General features: G+C 50.4%; 1 protein-coding gene and 1 long non-coding RNA gene across 4 annotated transcripts in view; one reads left to right on the plus strand and one right to left on the minus strand.

Moving 5' to 3' along the window:
- The window catches only part of FA2H (fatty acid 2-hydroxylase), a 76029-nt gene that overhangs the window by 26465 nt on the left and 29958 nt on the right, over window positions 1–19606 (plus strand). Inside the window, exons 3-7 of one of the 2 annotated variants that reach the window (XM_038538331.1) lie at window positions 6741–6883; window positions 7885–7991; window positions 14216–14388; window positions 15808–16060; window positions 17453–18942. In XM_038538331.1, coding sequence (XP_038394259.1) covers window positions 6741–6883; window positions 7885–7991; window positions 14216–14388; window positions 15808–16060; window positions 17453–17532 — 756 coding nt within the window. In that variant the 3' untranslated portion in view covers window positions 17533–18942. Of the gene's footprint in view, window positions 1–6740; window positions 6884–7884; window positions 7992–14215; window positions 14389–15807; window positions 16061–17452; window positions 18943–19606 lie in introns of those variants that run through there. The other variant, XM_038538332.1, reaches the window with a different exon arrangement.
- On the minus strand, window positions 3910–11036 carry LOC119871949. Of its 2 annotated transcripts, none has more exons than XR_005360097.1 (3): window positions 10858–11036; window positions 7925–8050; window positions 3910–4154 (listed from the first exon to the last, which is right to left on the minus strand). It is a non-coding gene; the product is annotated as an uncharacterized LOC119871949 (long non-coding RNA). The 2 variants fall into 2 exon arrangements; XR_005360096.1 differs by lacking the exon at window positions 3910–4154 and adding an exon at window positions 4163–5353.

Consider the following 19606-nt stretch of genomic DNA (forward strand, 5'->3'; position numbering starts at 1 on the left):
CCCATTCTCTTCCCCTAAGAAACAGGTAGAGTCATCCAGCCAAAGGTCTTACAAAGCAATATGCAACCCCAGGTCCCTATGCCCACATCCCCCATGCACATAACCCTTGGCATCCGGGGCTGCTCCGGGGAGACCCACGGCCTACACAGATGGTGATGTTGGCTACATGGGTTTAACCATTTGGGAGCCTCAGATAAGTTCTCAGTGACCCTGGATCAGAACAAGGGCCCTCTTGGCCAGCCCACATCTGGAGAAGGGTCATCCTCAACATCGTGGGTACAGGTCATCCTCAACATTGTGGGGTACAGGCCAGCACTCTGTCTCCAGTCACCTTGGGTCTCCTTCGGCCTCCTTTCTCACCTTGACCCTCCACAGAGTAGGCGATGGTTGAAAAGGTCCAGCTGCCCAGAGAGACCCACAGGGACCTCCCACAGGGACCTCCCGGGCTATCCTTGTAGGGCCCAGGTCTCCCGAGTCTCTTCGCTGCTCACCCCCTGGCCCAGAGCTCCTGGCCTCTCTTCCAAAATGCTCAGCAGTGCTCAGAAAATACCTGCCCCCGGGAAGAAAACAGGCAGGTGTGCTAGGTGGGCACCGCCCTCTATATCCCTACAGGGGCGGTGGCCAAGGCAGCCCAGGAGACAGGAGATGTGCCTGGGTGGCCACAGACAGCTCCAGGTCTCTTTATCTGCGAGATGGAGGAAATTGTTTCCACCCCATACCAGGGGGATCTGGAAACGTAGGAAAGGGTATGGAAGGTGTGCTGCTGGCAAAAGACCAGAACCCTTGCTTTGGGATGGGAGTCAGGGCAGGTCCCCTCTACTGTTCTTCAGCCCTGAGGACTGAGCTCCCACTGACTTTCTGTGTGACACGGCCAAACCTTCTCTCTCCCTGGGGTCTGGCCCTTCACCCTTGCTCCCTGGCCACACTCAACTCTGAACCCCTAGGGGGAGGCCTGAGACTGCCACTTCCCCTGGGTACAAGGAGGAGGCGGGTGGTCCAGAACTGCTCTGTGGACTTGAGCTTGTCCAGCCCATTAGACTGTACAGGACGGGCCTGCAGCCCCCCTGTAAGAACCCTGTGGGACCTCAAAGCTCTGTGCTGGGGAATTCACAGCTGTGGGGGGACTGAGCCAGCTGATAGGAGGCCTCCTGGTTGTGGTTGAGATCTTGGAGCTGGGCTGGCTTGAGTGCAAGTCCTGTCTGCCGTATATTAGTGCAAGTCCTGTCTGCCGTCAGATGCCATTGAGCATCTGACCTCAGTCTCCTCATCTATAAAATGGGGTCATCTCAGTCTTAAGCGCTCCAAGTCACAGCATATGTAGGATAATGGACATGAAGTCTGAGCCCAAGGGGCCTATGACAAGGACAAAGGGGCTGGGATTCCCTGTCGAGCTTCTTGCCTCACGCCTCTCCCCACTGGGCACTGCTGGTTGGAAGCCCATTGGGAGGCATCCCTGGAGCTATGGGCTCTGTGGTTTTGGTGGACATTTCTTTAAACAATTGCCTTACGTCATGGCTGTGGAGGTGGGAGGAACTGCTGGCACAGAGCAGCTGCCCCCTCTCCTCACAGGTGCCGTGTCTGGGGAAAAGTAGGTTCCCAGCTCGCCACTCCTGAGCTGGGGCTGCCCCCCCGGGGAGAACTCTGTGCCTCCTGGCCCCTGTGCTGCCAGGGGAGGGGAGGGAGGGACTTGGGGAGCAGAGGAGGCCCCCTTCCAACCCTGCCAGGATGCAAGCCCTGCCATGCTCCTTCTGAGCCACAGGCTGCCCTTTCCCCCTACAGGCTTGGCTGCAGCTGCATTCCAGACATAGCCCAGGAGGGCTCCCTGCTCCCGTGGGTCAGGGGCAGAGCTGAGTGGGGGAGGGGAGTAGGACTTTGTCCAAACTTACCCCAATTTGCATGTGTTTCCTGGGGCCTGGCCTGTTGTGCAGGATTTTTGAGTTCATAAAAGGACCCCCACCCCCACCAAGCCATTTCTGGGCAAATCTTCACCTTCATCCACACAGTCAGCTTTAGCTGGGCACCCCTGAGTGAATCACTTGTTGTCTCTGAGCATCAAACTCCACCATCTGTGAAAGGAGGATTTGCTACTGAGAAGGTAGCTATGAGCTGTCCTCTCCTACCACCCTCCCTTCTCAAGACCAATTCCCAGCCAGTTGCCATGTTGGAAGTGACCCAGTAAGTGAGAGGTATTGGATGTATTAGTACAAAGCTGAGACTTTCTCTGTCAGTGATCAGGGCTGGAAGAGAATTGAGAAAAGGCACCTTGTTGGTGTGCATACTCTCTAAATCAAGGTTGAGCATATGGTGAATGTCCCAGCCCCCAGGAGACTGTGGGGAAGGAAGCCTGGGTAGGGGGTAGGAGTGGGGAGAGCTCCCACTCCAGGACCAACCAGTCCCATCTTAATAATCACTCAGGAAACCCGGGTGGCTCAGTCGGTCTGTCTTTGGCTGAGGTCAGATCTCAGGGCCCTGGGGTTGAACCCCATATCAGGCTCCCTGGTTTGTGCTCTGTGGGGAGCCTGCTTCTCCTTCTCCCTCTGTAGCTCCCCCTGTTTGTGCTCTCTCCTGTGCTCTCTCTCTCTCTGTCAAATAAATAAGTAAAATCTTTTTTAAAAAGTCACTTGTCCCCTCTGGGCCTCAATATTCTTCCCTATAAAATGGGGAAGTCAGCAAGTTTGGATTTCGGTACTAGCATGGAAGTCTCACTCTACTTCCCATAGAATAGTGGGCTGAGGCTGCAGTAGTGGAAATGTAGGTGTCAGCCATTGAGGACTGAGGGAGATGTTTGCAGAGGGGCCTCCCTCTTGGGATTCTTCCCAGGGTGATGCTTCAGCCTCCAGAGCGAAGTGGTGCTCCCTGGTACCAAGGAGTGCTGCCCCACAGAAACAGACTGTGGGCTAAATATGGACCCAGGTTAGAGGCAGTGAGAGGTCAGAGGCAGCCTTGCAACCAAATCTGGACAGCAAATCTGCCATTTGTACAGTGGCCAGTGCCCACTAGTCTACTCAGGGAGGAAACAGAGCATGTCCAAATACTAGATGGGCCACAGGACATCAAACAAGAGATTCCTATGTTTAAGGGAGTGGAGGGTTGGGGGCCGGCCCTGTCTACCTGAAAACCAGCTTTCCACATCTGCTCTGTCCTTTTGTTCTGTTCCCTTTGCAATAGGGTATAAGAGTCAGGCTAGAATCCTGGCTTGCTGCTCACCTAGGTGTTCTTCCTGTGTCTCAATTAGGCTTATAAATCCTATGCTGTTTTCTATTCATTTTATGAAATAAGGGCAAAATGGATCAATAGGTAAAAATTTGCACAAACCACTGCTAGGCTGAGAGAGAAGCCTGCCTGGCCATACCCCTGTGTTATAGCTTGAAATGTTCACTGTCTGAGGTAGCTAAGTCTGGATTAAGGGCACAAATGAAAAAAGGCATAGAATGTTGTGTGTAGCATGCAAAAATGGAACATATAAAAACCAGGGGTTTCATTCAAGATAGATGGTGATAAGTTAAGGATGCATATTATCATCCTTAGAACAGCAACCATGGGAAAAATACAAAAGGGCATAGCTCAAAAGGTAATAGAGAATATTTCTAATATAGAATATTTCTAAATATTTGATTAATGCAGACAAGACAAGAAAGGAAGATAGTGGAAATAAGTAGAAAACAAACAGCAAGATGGTAGACCTACCCCAGCATTAAATGGACTAAACAATTAAAAGGCAGATATGGTCTGACTAGATTTAAAAAAAAAAAAAAGCGAAACCCAACAATATACTGTCTTCTTTTTTTTTTTTTTTTTTTTAAGATTTTATTTATTTATTCATGAGAGAGACAGAGAGAGAGGCGGAGGGAGCCAGAGGGAGAAGCAGGCTCCATGCAGGGAGATTTTATCCAACAATATACTGTCTTAAAGAGATGCACTGTAAATGTAAAAACATACACAAGAGGAAAGTAAAGGGGTAGGAAAAGATAGACCATGCAAACACCAAGCATAAAAAAGCCCAGTGTGACTCTATTAAAATCAGACAAAGTGGGCTTTGGGACAAGGAATATTACTAGGTAGCAAGATGGCTATTTCTGAATAATAAAGGAGACAACTCACCAAAAAGACATAACTTGGCAATCTTGGGCAAGTTACCCAGCTTCATTTCCCATCTGCAAAATGACAATAATAATAGGACCTGCCTAATTTAGGGGTATGGTGAGGATCGAATTATTTAATTCTTTTCTTTTTTTCTCAAAGTATTTAATTCATGTAAGGTGTTAAAACCATGCCTGGCACATGACAAATGCTCTGTGAATGTTAGTTCTCAAGGTTATTGCAATTGGGACAAAGCCTCAAGCTCTCACCATGACCCTGACTTAGCTTCCTCTGAGGTGGGGCTCTGCAGGCTGCTGCAAGATAAGGTGTAAATACAAGCCACCAGCTGGTTCCTCCAGTTCCTTTTCCTGGTAGTGGTGGTGCTGTGTGTGTGCGTGTGTAGAGACATGAGGCAGAGAAATGGAATGAGACAGCATGCACCCAATGAATCTATTTGCTATAGACCCAGGGAAAAAAGTCAGGGAGGTATGGGGACCGGGTCTAGGAAGGGAGCAGGCACCAAGTGGAGTTTGGATGATTGCCTGGCATAACTGGTACTGAATGGGATGGCTCTCGGCTGCCCTGAGTCATCTCCCAGCCTGAGAAGCAGGAAGGCAGCCACTATGTGGAAATTACCAAGTTCACATGGAAGGAACTACAAAGATCTTTGGGCGTTTTCCCCTGGTCACAGGCACAGAAAGAATAGCCAGTGAATTCCCTGCTTTCCCTACACCCCTGCTCGAAGGCAGTGATAGTGGGGCTGGTTTCATCAGCGGCAGGGCTGGGAGATCTGCTAAGGCCACCCCAGCTTTGGCCTGGAGATCTGGGCAAGGATGACATTCCTGCCGGGGATGTGGGAAGAGAGGTCTCTAAATCACTGCTGACTCCTTTTCTTCTCCTTTACTCTCCTGACACTACCTCCCTTCTCACACGCAGTGGCTGCCTACCTCCCTTGTTTACAGATTTATTGACATCCACTGCATATTGGGCGCACCTCACCCTATCCCCTATCGTGGATGGTAGGTCAGGGCGCACCAGGCTTGATAGATGAGAGAGCCTAGGAGCTCCAAGAGGTAAAGGCACTTGCCCATGGCTGGTAAATGGCAGAGTCTGGCTTTCAAGATGGTCCCTCACTACAAGTTCATTGTTCTTTATCAGTTTTAGTTTACTGACTTTGGTACAGGTTAATCTTCTTTAATACATTCATCAGAAATCTTCAAGGGTTTCCCATCGCCTAGAGCTGCAGCTTCCAAGCTTTTTTGATCTTTCATTCCTGTGAGTAAAACATTAAGAGCACATTCTCCATTGTATGTCCATTTTAATTATAAATTATTTGCAAATGCTAATGTACTCTTGTATTAGAAAGCATTCATTCATATGTGGTTTCAAGATGAGATAAATATATTACCAAATAGAAAGAGTCTCTAATATTTCCTCTCTGTGTCTGCGGATCAGCCTGTGGATCCCCTAGGATATGCATACGTCCCCACCTTGGAAACAATTGGCCTGAAGGATAAAGTGCTAACTCATGGGCCTAGGATGGGACGCTTTGCCATCTAAAACTGTCAGCAGATTTCTTCCCACTGTCCTGCAGATCAGTGTCAAGGTGCCAAATGGACCACAGTCATTCTCAACGCTACATCTCCCTCTACACCCTTCCCCTCTCCTCCTTTCTAAGTCCTCCATGCTGGGTGAGCTCTAGCACAAACCCCAGGTTTTCTGCAAAGTCTTTCTCTTTGACCCTGAGCATTCGTGCCAATTGTTCGACCTCTGAATCTCAGCCTGCCTGCATCACCACTAAGCTATCTCACCTGGCATGTTTAGATGAATCTTGCCAAGCACTTTATGCAGGTACCATTATTATTACTTCCATCTCATAGCTGGGGAAGCTGAGGCTCAAAAAGGTCAAGTAAATTTCCAAAGACACACACTAAGTGATGGATTTGTACCCTGGCCTGAGGTCTAGACTCAACTCTGATTAAGCACTAAGCTATATAAAGCAAAGATGGTCTCTTACACTCCTGGTTTTGTTTTGTTTTGTTTTGTTTTGTTTTGTTTTCTCTCAACAGCTTGCTAAAAACACATATATAGATGAAATATCAAGAAAATTTTTGAATGAATGATAGTTTGAATGGATGAATGAATGAATCACCCAGGCCAACATCAAGAAGAAAGCCCATGGTAAAGGGGGAAAGGCCTCTTTTATTGCCAGTACAGAATGTATTGGCTCCTGTACCTGGAGTTCTGAGAAAGACTTCAGGCTTCAGGCATGGCTGAATCTGGCTGTGCAGGTGTCATCTCCCAGATTCAGTGTCTCTGACTCCCGGCATGGCCATCCTCTGTGTTAACCAAGTCCTCAAGTAGGCTTTGCTGGCAACTCCAGGGTTCTGCCCTGCCAACGTAGCAACTCCAGCAGGAAGAAAGAAAGAGTGTCTGATGGCTCATTGCTCCAGCTCAGGTCATGGGCCTGTCCTAGATCACATTTCTGTGACCAGGAGGTTGAGATGAGGGGCTTGGTCAGTTCTGGGATCATTGAAATGGAAGGGTGGCTAGTGCCATTCAAACCACAAGAGCTGAGGTGGAGGATGGGGGTCAGGATATTGGAAGAATGAGTGTGCACAGGTATGAATATCAGGTCCACTTGACTTTGTCTCTTGCAGGATTTGGTAGACTGGCGGAAGCCCCTACTGTGGCAAGTAGGCCACCTGGGAGAGAAGTACGATGAGTGGGTCCACCAGCCAGTGATCAGGCCCATCCGCCTCTTCCACTCTGACCTCATCGAGTCCCTCTCCAAGAGTGTCTGGTGAGCCCTGCTCAGGGCCCATGGTGGGCTATTCCTCTCTCCTGATGCTGCCAGTCAGATACAGAAGGGGAAGGTGCAACTGGGTCCCTCCCCCAGAGCCCAGAGCTACCCTGTAAGCTCTTGGGGATAGTGGAACATGCCATAGACACAATCCATTCCTCTGCATGGTTTGTCCATTGAGTGAGTGGCAAATGAACATGTAGCCAGAAACCACTTTAAATGTCACCCTTGTTCTTTTTTTTTTTTTTAGCTGCCTCCAACAGCTTTTGTTTATTTTATTATTTTATTTTTTTAATAATAAATTTATTTTTTATTGGTGTTCAATTTGCCAACATACAGAATAACACCCAGTGCTCATCCCGTCAAGTGCCCTGCTCAGTTCCCGCCACCCAGTCACCCCCACCCCCCGCCCTCCTCCCCTTCCACCACCCCTAGTTCGTTTCCCAGAGTTAGGAGTCTTCCATGTTCTGTCTCCCTTTCTGATATATCCCACTTATTTTTTCTCCTTTCCCCTTTATTCCCATTCACTATTATTTATGCTGAGTGAAATAAGTCAATCGGAGAAGGACAAACATTATATGTTCTCATTCATTTGAGGAATATAAATAATATAAATAATGTCACCCCTGTTCTATTCTAGACTCTTTTGAGGATTTTCCAGCCTCTAAAGCCCAAAGGAATAATTTTGCCTGCAATTGGCTTCTTTGCCACAAGAGGTCAGGATCTATCCAGCTGCGCAGAGTCTAGCCACAGGGATGCAGTTCTTTTCTGCCAATAACTTATCTCAGAGGTGGAAGCAAATAGACTTACAGTGTCTCTCTTCTTTTCTCCTCCCTGGCCCCAAAGCAGTGTCCCTTTGGCCCTGTGTCTCCATATGCTTCCCGTACATGCTTTGGTCTCATTTATTCCTTCCTATCATTGAGAGGTGCATTTCTGGGGAAGCTGGACACTGTCGAGCGCCTGTGTATGTCTCTCTCTTTACCCCGATGGCCCTCCTGCAGGTACAGTGTCCCTGTCATCTGGATGCCCCTGATGCTGTACCTCAGTTGGTCCTACTACCAAACCCTCGCTCAGGGCAACGTTCGACTCTTCGAGTCCTTCAGCACAGGTAAGGTTGGTTCCTCTTCGCGAGCAGGAGATTCCAGTGCTGTCTCTGGTCCTGAGTTTCTAAGAACATAGAACCCCAAACAACATCATAAACGTTTGTAAATGAGGCCTCTCTGTAGCAATAGACTTCCAGAGAACAATGTCAGGCTCCCCTCACCCCAACCCCAAATGGATAAAGAAAAAAAAAAAAAGACCAGCAACATGTTAGCAGACACTAAATGGAATCATGTTGTCAGATGTAGCCATAAAGGAGAAGGCTTCTTGCTGAGTCTAATGCTGGAAAATGTGTGACTTGGGATTGTCAAGAAACTGAGTTAAATCATTTCAGTAGGGACAGCCCTGGTGGCTCAGCAGTTTAGCGCCGCCTGCAGCCCAGGGTGTGATCCTGGAGACCCTGGATCGAGTCCCACATCAGGCTCCCTGCATGAAGCCTGCTTCTCCCTCTGCCTGTCTCTGCCCCTCTCTCTCCTCCCTGTGCATTCTCATGAATAAATAAATAAAATCTTTAAAAAAAAATCATTTCAGTAGGTGCACAGCTGAGAGCTGGACCCCAGGTGCTCCAAGAACACAGCACAGATTAGAACGTAGGAGAGAAGGATGGGGGAGTGCCCTGCAGTGTCCCTACAGGCCTGCACAGCAGAGCCCCTGACTTGGAGTACCAACCCCCTAGCCACTGCTGAGCGCTTGGCACACGCCAGGCCTGCTGCTTTCCGGGGACCATCTCTCTTACTCCTCCCAGCATTCCCACAAGAGAGGCACTGTCATCATGCCCTTTTAGAGATGAGGAGATGGTGCCTTAGGGAAGTCAATCGAGTGCTTCAGGGTCCCATGGCTGGGACAGGTTTGGGGGTTGCCACTTTTGCCAGCCTGCCTCCCAAGCTTACTGATTTCCAGGTACCTCTAGGAACAAGTCACCTGCCCTGATGGCCTTCTGACCTGGCTCAGCCTGCCTCTGGGAGGTACTAGCCCCTGGTGGGTGGCTCCAACCGAGGCGAGGTTGGGGGATAGGTGGAAAATGGCTGCTGGGGGTAGTTGAGGTGGGCTTTTCCCTCCTGATCCCACATCATGGTCTTCAGAGCCTCCCTCTCTCTGCCACACACGGGCTCCCTCTCCCTATACTCCGAGGCTTCATTCCTGCCTGCCTCTGCTGGGAGTGGCAAGCTGAGGGTGTGAATGGCTTAGAGGAGAGGGGCCAGGGCCACAGCGACCAGGGTCTCAGTTTCCCCAGCTGGCCCGGGGCAGAGGCGGATGTGGTGGGAGCTGAACAGGCTGTAGGAAGTCCCCCAGAGCCCGGACACGCTCCCGCTCACTGAGGGTTAACCCACACACCCTGCAAGCCGCGGTTACCCTTTTCTGCCCACGCTGAATAGCTCAGGCACAGCACAGGGCTTGTTGCTCAGAAGGCCTGCTCACTGAATCGCCCACTGTCCACCCGGCGCTCCCCTAACAATCAGCAACAGTGGCAGGGCCGCCAAGGCTGGCAGCCGGAGGGGGAAGGGGATGCCGGCGCTTTGGCCAAGGTCCCTCTGCAGGATTCCTCCAGAGATGCCACTCAGTACCAGCTCCGGCCGGATGGGCCGACAGGGGTGATGCTGGGGTGACAGGGCGGGCAGAGACCTGACCTATAGGAGGGGACTCTTCTGTGTGGCAGGGAGGGTGATCTGAGGGCTGGGTCCGAACACAGCCTCCGCAGAGAGCTGAAATGTGCCATCTGAGAGAGGGCCAGTGTAGAGTCTGTGACCACAGTGCCAGTGATGATGGCACAAGAGAGATGCATCCGCATCCCTCCCTCATCCCCTAGCTCATCAGACGAGCCCCAGGTCCCAGGCAGAGGACATAAGAGCCGCAGAGTGAGGCTAGGGAATGCTCGCAGGGTCCCAATGCAGCTGCTGGACAAAGGATACACCACAACAAAGGCAGAAAGGTCAGGGTGCCAAGAAGCACCTGATGGAGGCTGAACAGGGACACCAGTTCTGCAAACCTAGGATGGCCCCTGGAGCAGTTCCTGGGAGCAGATTAGAGCACGCACCACACCAGAACCATTGCCAGGCAGCACCCTAGGGGTACTGGCCTCCATGGGGACTCTGTTGCAGGACCCCCAGCAAGGGCCAAGACCAAAATCCGTGGCCAGGGAATGTTCCTGTGTGTCCAGTCCTTTCCCTGCTGTCAGGAGAGCTAAGCAGCAAGGTAGGGCTCCTGCGCCCTGTGCAGGGGAGACAAGGGGCTGGGCTGGGAACCCTCTCCCTCGACCAGTGACCCTCCAGAACTCTACAAGGAGAATCAAGACAAGATGAGCACAATAGGAGCGCAAGTTAGAACTTAGATGTATTTTAAAAAAAACAAAAAAAAAAAAAAAAAAAGAACTTAGATGTATTTTGCCTCATACTTAAATTTAAATGGCTCCATTTAAAAATCGTGGTAGCAACTTATTATATATGAAGATCACTATATCATTAGTATTAATAGATAATATTATATTAGTCTTACTGTATAATATATATCCTTATCATATAGTCACGTATTCTGTGACTCCTCCCTCCTAACAACAGTCTTTCATGACGTGTAGGATTAGTTTTACTGTTGAGAAAATATTGAGATGGTGCAGAGCCAGGATTTGAACCCAGGGCTACAAATCCAAAATACATGCTCTCTGTACTCCACCAGAGGGTTCTGAGGAACCCAGGGAAGAGGTGTCAGAGCTTCCCTGGAAGCAAGGCCCTCTTGCCTCCCAGAGCAGCCCCGCCAGGGCCAGATGGCCCCTCACATTGCGGTCAGGCAAGCGTCTTGTACCAAACGTGGACTCAGCTTAGGTTGACATCCTGGTGAACATCCACCCACCGAGCTTAGTACAGTCCCCGGGACAGTACCTGGCAGAGCTACTCCTTAGGAGGAAGCCACCTTCTGGTGCAAACTCCTAGGGATCTAGCTGTACATCACTGCTCCGCGGCCCCGGAAGGCCCAGGGTCGGGAGGGGTTGCAGTCAGCAGTATGGTCCCATCTGAGAAGCCTTCAAGCCTCTCTTTTTGCTCACCCCCCCCACCCCAGCTTGACCTGGTACAAAAGGTCAAGTTCACTTTGGTCCTTGATTGTTTTGTCAGAATGGGGCTGGGCCCAGATTCTGTTTCAAAGAGCCGGAAGGTCCCTCCCTGCCCCTTTGCTGTCCTGGGCTTTCTTCCTTCCTCAGCAGCCATGGGTGGTCACCCACACTCGGCCCACTGGCCCATGGCCAGTGCATTGGGGACGGGGACGGATGGTAGAACAGCAGCCACAGGGCAATGTGACAAGTGGGACATGAGGGGTGGGGCCGGTGCTTCCAAACCAGCCCAGGTGGGAATGAGGGCATCTGGCTTCTCGCACCAGACACCTGGGCTGAATCTCCAAGGATAAAGGGGCAGGGAGAGGATCCCAGTAAAGAAAATATGAGCAAAATTAGGGATACAGTAGGAGTGGGGAAAAGGGAGGATGAGTACATCTAAAGAGCCACAGGGCTTTGGTTTAGCCCTTCAGTACAGGTGACAGGGAAACGAGGCAGGGACGTGGCTGGCAGCACGGGTCTCAAGGGACTCTGAGTGCACTGCTGGGGATTTGGCCTTTACCTAACAGTAATGAGGTCCCAAAAAAAGGCTTTGAACAGTATATGGCAACAGGGAATTGGGATGGGAGGCAGATGCCTCATTGGGCAAGAGGTGATAAAGTAGTAAGGGGATTAAAAGCAGCAAATGGACCAGATTTTTTTAAATTGAGATGAGATTCACCTAATATAAAATTAACCATTTTAAAGTGAGCCTTTCAGTGGCATTTAGTGCATTTACAACGTTGTGCAATCACCACTTCCATCTAGTTCCAGAACATGTTCATCACCCCAAAAGGAAATCCCGAACCCATTGAGCAGTCACTCCCCATTTTTCTCTCCTCCAGCCCCTGGTAACCACCAAATACAACTTCTGCCTCTATACATTGGCCAATTCTGGACATTCCATACAAGTGGATTCATACAACACATCGACTTTTGTATCTGGCTTCTTTTACTTTGCCAAGACATGTTAAAGAGGAGGAATTACAGAGCCTGGTGCCATCTGGATGGATGCAGAAAAGGATCAGCTAAGCATTAGGTCATGTGTGGATGTCGGAACCCTGGCTGAGGAAAGAACCCATGAGGAGCAACCTAGGAATGACAGGATGGGCAGGAAGAAGAGGAGGAGGATTGGCTTCATTTGGCAGCTGTTGACTTTGGGGCCTGTGGTTAGCCGTATAGAGGTGCCCTGTAGCAAGTGGCTGTCCAGGACCGGGGTGGAGGTGGAAGTCTGGGCAGGGGTTGGGGGGGTAGCCTCTTGGTGTGACTGACTTCCACCAGCAGAGGGTGTGTGGAAGTAGAGAGTCAAGGCTTTGACGCTGGGGACAGAAGCAGCATTTCCATGATGGTACCTGACAAGGGGCATCTAGAGAAGAGGAGAAAAGCTAAGTGACCCAGTGGGCAGGGAGACAAGCTGTGTATTCTAACCATGTGGGTTGTAGAGCTTTGGAGAATCTGAAGCTATGGACTTGCTCCCTTGAAACATCCCACAAAAATCAAAAGATGCAATATAGTTACAATATGAACCAGCAACTTCACTCCTAGGCTTGTCCCCAGGACATCTGAAAACATACCCCCACAAAAACTTGTACACGAATGCTCATGGCAGCATTATTCTTAATGGCCCCGAAGTAGAAACAGCCCAGATGTCCATCAACTGATGAATGGATAAACAGAGGTGGTACAGCCGTACAAGGGAAAAATATTCAGCCTCCTGACACATGCTACAACACAGATGTGCCTTGAAAACAGTCCGTGTAAAAGAAGCCAGTCATAAAGACCACATGTTGTAGGATTCCTCTTATATGGAATATCCAGAGTGGGAAAATCCATAGACAGAAAGTAGATTTGTGGTTTCCAGGGGCTGAAAAGCAGCAAGGGTGGGAAAGACGAGTGACTGCTAGCGGAGACAGGTGTTTCTTTTTGGGGTGATAGAAATGTTCTAGAATTGACTGGTGATTGGTTGCACAATAGTGAGTGTACTAAAAAAAAAAAAAAAGACCCACTGAATTGTATACTTTAAGTGGGTGAATTCTAGGATATGTGAATTATATTTCAATAAAGCTGTTATTTTTCAAAATGGAGAGGAAGTCTGGCCAGAGCAATGGCTTGTGGAGAAAGATACAGCTTAGGTGTGGAGAAAACAGTGACCAGAGCTGGCGTCCCATGAAGCCAAGAATGAATGGGGAAAAGAAATGAGAGCTTCCAAGACTGCAGGCTGTCTTCAGAGGGGTGGGGTGGGTAACCTCACACATGATGACAATCCCATGTCTCCGGTCTTCTGGTCTCTGAAGAATCATCTTCAGGGTTTTTACATGTCCCTCTTACGCTATGACTTCAAGTCTTGTCTGTTAATGTTTCTCTACTTGGATTTTTCTGTCCTTCCTGCCCGCCCCCTCTGCCATCCTTGGTTGCTGACATTTTCCTCAATAATCCTCTGGCTCTACTGGCTTCATTGGGATCATCCTTCCCTCTTTCCTGTGCCACTGATGCAAGGTCCCCGCCCCCCACCAGACGTGTCAGCCATTTGGATTGCTTTAACAGGACATCACAGACCAAGTGGCTTATAAAAAACAGAAATTTATTGCCCACAGTTCCAAAGACTGGAAGTCCAAGATCAGGATGCCATCCTGGTCCGGTGAGGGGCCCCCCTGTAGGTCCCAAACTTCTCATTGTATCCTTACATGAAGCTCAGCGGGGTCTCTTTTATGGGAGCGCAGGTCCTGTTCAGGACAGCTCCACCCTCATGACCCAATCACCCTCTAAAGGCCCCATGTTCCAATACCCTCACATTGGCAGTGAGGTTTCAGTTCATGTAAGAATTTGGAGGCGGACACTTTGAGACCAGCACCGGGGAGAGTTCCAGCACTGGCAACAGCTGCTCCCCTTAGCCCTCCTAAGGGAGATCTCAGACCTCTTGCCAGCAGCCCCATTGTTCCCCGAGAGGACCCCTCCAAGCCTAGCACAGATCCTCACAGCCTCCTGCCCATTTTGACCCAAGAGCCCCATCAGTGTGGCCAGCCCCAGAGCTGCTAGATGTAGAGCAGCAGCTCCCAAGGTGACCAGACAGCGAGATGGGACGTCTGGAGCCACCAGGCATCGCTGCCCATGGGGGGCCGCCCTGACTTGGCCTCTCTCCTGCCATTCTGCAGAGTACTCAGTAGCCATGCCTGAGTCTGTGTTCCCGGGCCTCTTCATAATGGGGCTGTTCCTCTGGAGCCTCTTAGAGTACCTCATCCATCGCTTCCTGTTCCACATGAAGCCCCCCAGCAACAGCTATTACCTCATCATGCTGCACTTCGTCTTGCATGGCCAACACCACAAGGTGAGCAGGGCCGGCTCCGTAACCAATGCAGGGGGGCTGCTGATCTTTGTGGGAGTCGGGGTGGGAACAGGAGGCAATTGGGGCATTCGATGTTGCTCAGAGGGGTGACCGGATCCTAATCTGAACTGGGCGTGGACAGAGTGAGGGTGCGTGCCCGCACACCAGGCCTGCTGCAGGTGCATTTCAGAGTCATCTTTCATCTTCACAGCAACGAGTTCATTTATTCATCTCTTCAACCAGTGTTCACCACCGAGTGCTCACCATGTGCAGGCACTGTTCTAAACAGCATTGAACAAAACAGTAAAAAAGTCACTGCCCCTGTGCAGCTTCCTTCTGAAGATGGTGCTACAGTTCTCTACATTCCACAGAGCGGCACACTGAGGCTTGGAGAGATTAAGTAACTGAGGGACTTGCCCAAAGTCACACCTGGCACAGCCAGGAGGTCATGCCCCATTCTATGAACTCCAGAGTCTGTGCTCTCAGCCATCCACCACCACCCTGGGGCTCTTCGGAGACAGTATGCCACCCAGAGGCTGGGAGCAGAAGCCAGGGCTGACCCAGGAGGCTGCACCCCACCCCCCACCCGCCAGCTGCTTCTCCGTTCCTGCACCAAGCAGTTCTCAACCTCTCCCAGGGCATCCCTTTGTTCTTCCCTCCCTCCTCCCCTCCCTCCGTTCCTGCTTCCTGCTAGGAGCGCTGGGGGGTGGGACGCATCAGCACATTGCTCTGTGGCTATCACCTGCTTTCTCTCCCCCCTAAGCCCAGAGAGGGCCTATCTCTTAGAATACTCACCAAGGCATCTCTAAAATCTTGCCTCTAATACCAGGCCCTTAGCTTTTGAAGCTCCAGAGCCCTGGACTTGGCTCTTTGGTCTGGCTCACAGTGACCACACCCCCTCGGAACCAAGAAGGGTTCCTATTAGGATGTGGGGATGAGGAGAGCAGCGTATCCAGAAACACTCCCAGTAGCATCGACCCTGTGAGCCTGCATTCCCCTCAGCTTGCTGCTGTGCTGCCCTCCCAGTCAACATCAGGCCTCAGTCCAGGGACCCTGGTGGTATTTGGTGCTGGGGCTCCTCTCTAGCACTTTACAAATTCCAGAGCCAAAGCAGCCTCATGAGCATAAAGCAGGACTCTGAGCCATGAACACCCCACCCATGTCACATCCACCACCATGTTCTTGGACAGGCTTCCAGGTCCCATCCTGGTTTGGAAATCCAGAGCAGGACAGTCTTTCAAGGGCTTTCAGGGGTGGTGGCCTGCCCTCCCCAAATCCACTGAAGGTGCCAAGCCCGCCCACGACAGGTTGCTGTCACCATGCTGGGATGTGTGGGGACTGCTCCATCCCATCCGCTGCCATGCTGTGACTCCAGACAGGTGGACCCGACTATCTTCTGACCTTGAACTTCTCTATCCACAGGCACCCTTTGATGATTCCCGCCTTGTCTTCCCCCCTGTGCCAGCTTCTTTGGGGATTGCCTTATTCTACCTTATTCTACGGCTCCTCCTGCCCGAGGCAGTGGGGGGTGTTCTGTTTGTCGGGGGCCTTCTGGGCTATGTCATCTATGACATGATCCATTACTACTTGCACTTCGGCTCGCCACACAAGGGCTCCTACCTGTACCACATGAAGGCCCACCACGCCAAGCATCACTTTGCATTTCAGAAGTCAGGTGAGGTCAATACATCCCTGCCTCAATTTGTTTATTTATTTGGCAGCCACTATGGAGCCCCTCACCAGGGCCAGGCACTGTTCTGGGTACTGGGAATACAGGGCAAGTAAAGTCTGGGCCTCCTACCCTGATCACTGGGAGACAAAGAAACCAGTAATGAGCAAAGATAATTTTTTAAAATATTTTATTTATTTATTCATGGGAGATACAGAGAGAGAGAGAGGCAGAGACACAGGCAGAGGGAGACACAGGCTCCATGCAGGGAGCCCAATGAGGAACTCAATCCCAGGACTCCGAGATCACAACCTAAGTCGAAGGCAGACTCTCAACCACTGAGCCCCCAGATGCCCTGGGCAAAGATAATATTGGACAGTGATAAGTTCCACAGAGAAAAAAAACCAACAGGATGTGGGGCAGGATCCATCCCTGTCTAACCAAATATAATGCAAGCCACAGATGTGATTTTAAATTTTCCCGCAGCCACATTGACAAGTAAAATTAAACAGATATAATTTAGTTTTAATAATATATTTTATTAAGCCAAATACAACCAAAATATTATCATTTCAACCTGTACCCAATATAAAAAAATCACTAAGGAGATATTGTACATCCTTTTTCGTCTATTAAGTCTTTGACATCTGATGTGTACTTTGCGCTTACAGCACATCTCAACTCAAGTGCTAAGTTTTCATTAGAAATACTTGATCTATATTTAGAGTTTATAAAAATTGACTATAAAAGAAGCCCAAAAAAGTAGATTCACATAGTTGTCCTAAATGTGCTTAAAAGTTTTCCGGCAACTCAATCAACTGTACGTTTTTCAAACTGAAATTTAAGTTAATGAAATTAAGAATCTAGTGCCCCCATAGCTCTAGCCACATGGTCAGTGCTCAGCAGCCACACGGGCCAGGGGCTCCCGCATCAGACAGCGCAGCACTAGGGACAGTGGTCCGGGAAGGTGCCTTTACAGCCTGGGGCATCAGCTAAGAACAGCCAGCATCCAACGTCTAGGGAAAGAGCATCCCAGGAGCAACAGGTGCAGAGCTTCTGTTCCAGCCTCTGAAGCAGGAATGAACTTGGCATCTCCAAAGAGAAGGAAGAGGCCAAAGCGTGAGAGAGAAGGGAAGAGTTAGGCAGGACCAGGTTCTCCCAGGAACTCAGTCTGGATAGGGAACTTGGGTATATTCCAATGGCATCCTTGGGGGACTAGAGACACAAATATCGGGCTCTTGACTTTTGCCAGGACGGCCCTGAATGCTGGGAAGACCAGTGGGGATAGATGTTCAAACCTTGCCTGTGCGCTGGCCCTCCCCAGGCTCCCTTCCTGAGGAAACCGCTCCCCCATCTTTACTGGTGCCTCATCTTCTTCCCATTTGTTCCCCTCTCTAGGATTTGGCATCAGCAGTAAATTGTGGGATCACTTCTTCCACACCCTTATACCGGAAGAACCCCACCTGAAGATGCAGTGACAACTCCCAGCCCCCTGGTCCGGCCCTCAGCCCAGCCGTGGCCCCTTTTCCCACCCCCGCCCCCATCCAGACCCTGCAAAGAGGTTTGCTTGGCCAGGCAGGACAGGCTTGGCCAGGCCTTTGTGCTTGGTGGGGAATGCTGGGGAAACCAGGAAGACTGGGGCTGACCCTGAGACTGCCATCCTGGCCCACCACAGGTGGGTCACATCCACTAAGCAGCCAAGTAGGTCTCAGGGACTAGCACTTTCCTGGGTCATCCTGGCCTCTCCACTAGCATCCCTGACCTGAGCCTTAGCCCACAGGACTGCGCAGGACCTGGCCAATGGGGAATTTCCCAAGGGGAATGAAGGAAACTGACCCCTGGGGCCGGGCCTGTGTCCCACCTATGCCTTAGCACCTTGGACTTCCTAGGACACACCCCCACAGTGGAGCTGCCAGCATTAACAGCAACGAGCGGGTCTGCAGGGCCCATGTCCCTCGTCTTCCTCACCTTCCTCTCCTGGGGAAATCTGGTGGCTTTTGCTGTTCTGATGAATGGAGAACACAGAGGTGGATGAAGTGCTCTCGCGAGAAGAGACAACATGATGCCTCCCATAGGCCACCTCCAGTTCCCGGGACAGTGCTTTTGGACCCGCCAATCACAAATGCCAGCTGTACCGCCAGATGCCTCAGGCTGCAACACATCCAGCACCCACACACGTGGCCCTCACATGCCTGTGCAGATGGGTGGGGGGTGCTGATGGGAGCCCAGGTTTCTCTCTTTAGGAAACACCAGCTTCTCTGGCCCTCCCCTCCCCTGCCATTAGAATCACAAAGCTTTTCCCCCAAGGGAGGCTAAAGAGGCCTCTCCAAGGGTAGGAACCCCACCCCACATCTGGCCATTCTTGACCTCCACCTGGCATAGGTAGGCCTCTGCCCCCCTCACTCAGGACCCTTCCAGTACTGCCTCCTTACGCCAAGAAGGAGCCTCACGCGGTGCCTTATCTCCCCTTTTGCTTTCCTGCACCTCCACCAGCAGAAGAGTGCCCGCCCCTTCTTCCTCATAACCAAAACCCTCACTGCTCATAAGAGGGTCTTATTTATAAACTACATAAATGTCCCTAGTCTGGCCCCAGACCAAGTAGCTGCTCAGACTGCCCTATCTAATCCTGCATGTCAGGCTTATGTAAAAAAAAATGCGTCCTCTTTTTGTTCCCTTCTTACCCACAAACCGTTACTACTTGAATTTTTTTGAAAACTCGATGAGTGTAAAGGCTAAAAAGAAGCAGTGTGTTGGATCCTGTGATTTGTATTGTTTACTGTGGAGCTATTTAAAGATTTCAGAATAAATATACAAACTACAATTGTGAAATAAAGATGTAAATAAATTGTATATTTTGAAAAATAAAAACACTGAAAAAGTCAACAAAACTTTGCTGCTGTTTGTTGATGGTGCCTCACCAAACTTCATGGCTGGGGAGGGGCAGCCAGGTGGGGGATGGGAGTAGCTGGCCCAGGAGGGAGGAGTATTTATTTTATCACTGATCAAGCTGTGTAGACCTGCAGAGCAGCATGATGATAAAAAGCAGCCCCTATCCTCTTCTCGGTTTTATTACTGTTTTAAAATTCTCTGTAGGGGTACCTGAGTGTCTCAGTCGATTAAGTGTCTGCCTTTGGCTCAGGTCATGATCCCGGAGTCCTAGAGCCTAGGATCAAGCCCCACATTGAACTCATGACCCTTGAGCCCTGAGTCAGGGTCCCTGCTCAGCAGGAAGCCTGCTTCTCCCTCTCCCTCTCCCTGCCGCTCCTTCTGCTTGTGTGCTCTTTCTGTCTCTGTCAAATAAATAAATAAAATCTTAAATAAAAATAAAATTTTTTGCAGACCACATCTCCCCTTGCTGCTGGCACGCAGGGTAGAGGTTGGAGGGTTGTCACTTGCGCCAATCGCCTTGATGCACCCCTGGGGAGTCATTTCTTCTGAAATTTACCAGATCCCAACTGGGATTCCAACGGACTTTCCTGAAACAAAGGGGGAAGGCTGTAATAACAAATGCCCGCTGTGAGGACTAGAACTTCAGGCTAGCTCAGTCCAGAT

Source organism: Canis lupus, chromosome 5 (genome assembly GCF_011100685.1).
Source record: "Canis lupus familiaris isolate Mischka breed German Shepherd chromosome 5, alternate assembly UU_Cfam_GSD_1.0, whole genome shotgun sequence".
Classification (NCBI taxonomy): Eukaryota; Metazoa; Chordata; class Mammalia; order Carnivora; family Canidae; genus Canis; species Canis lupus.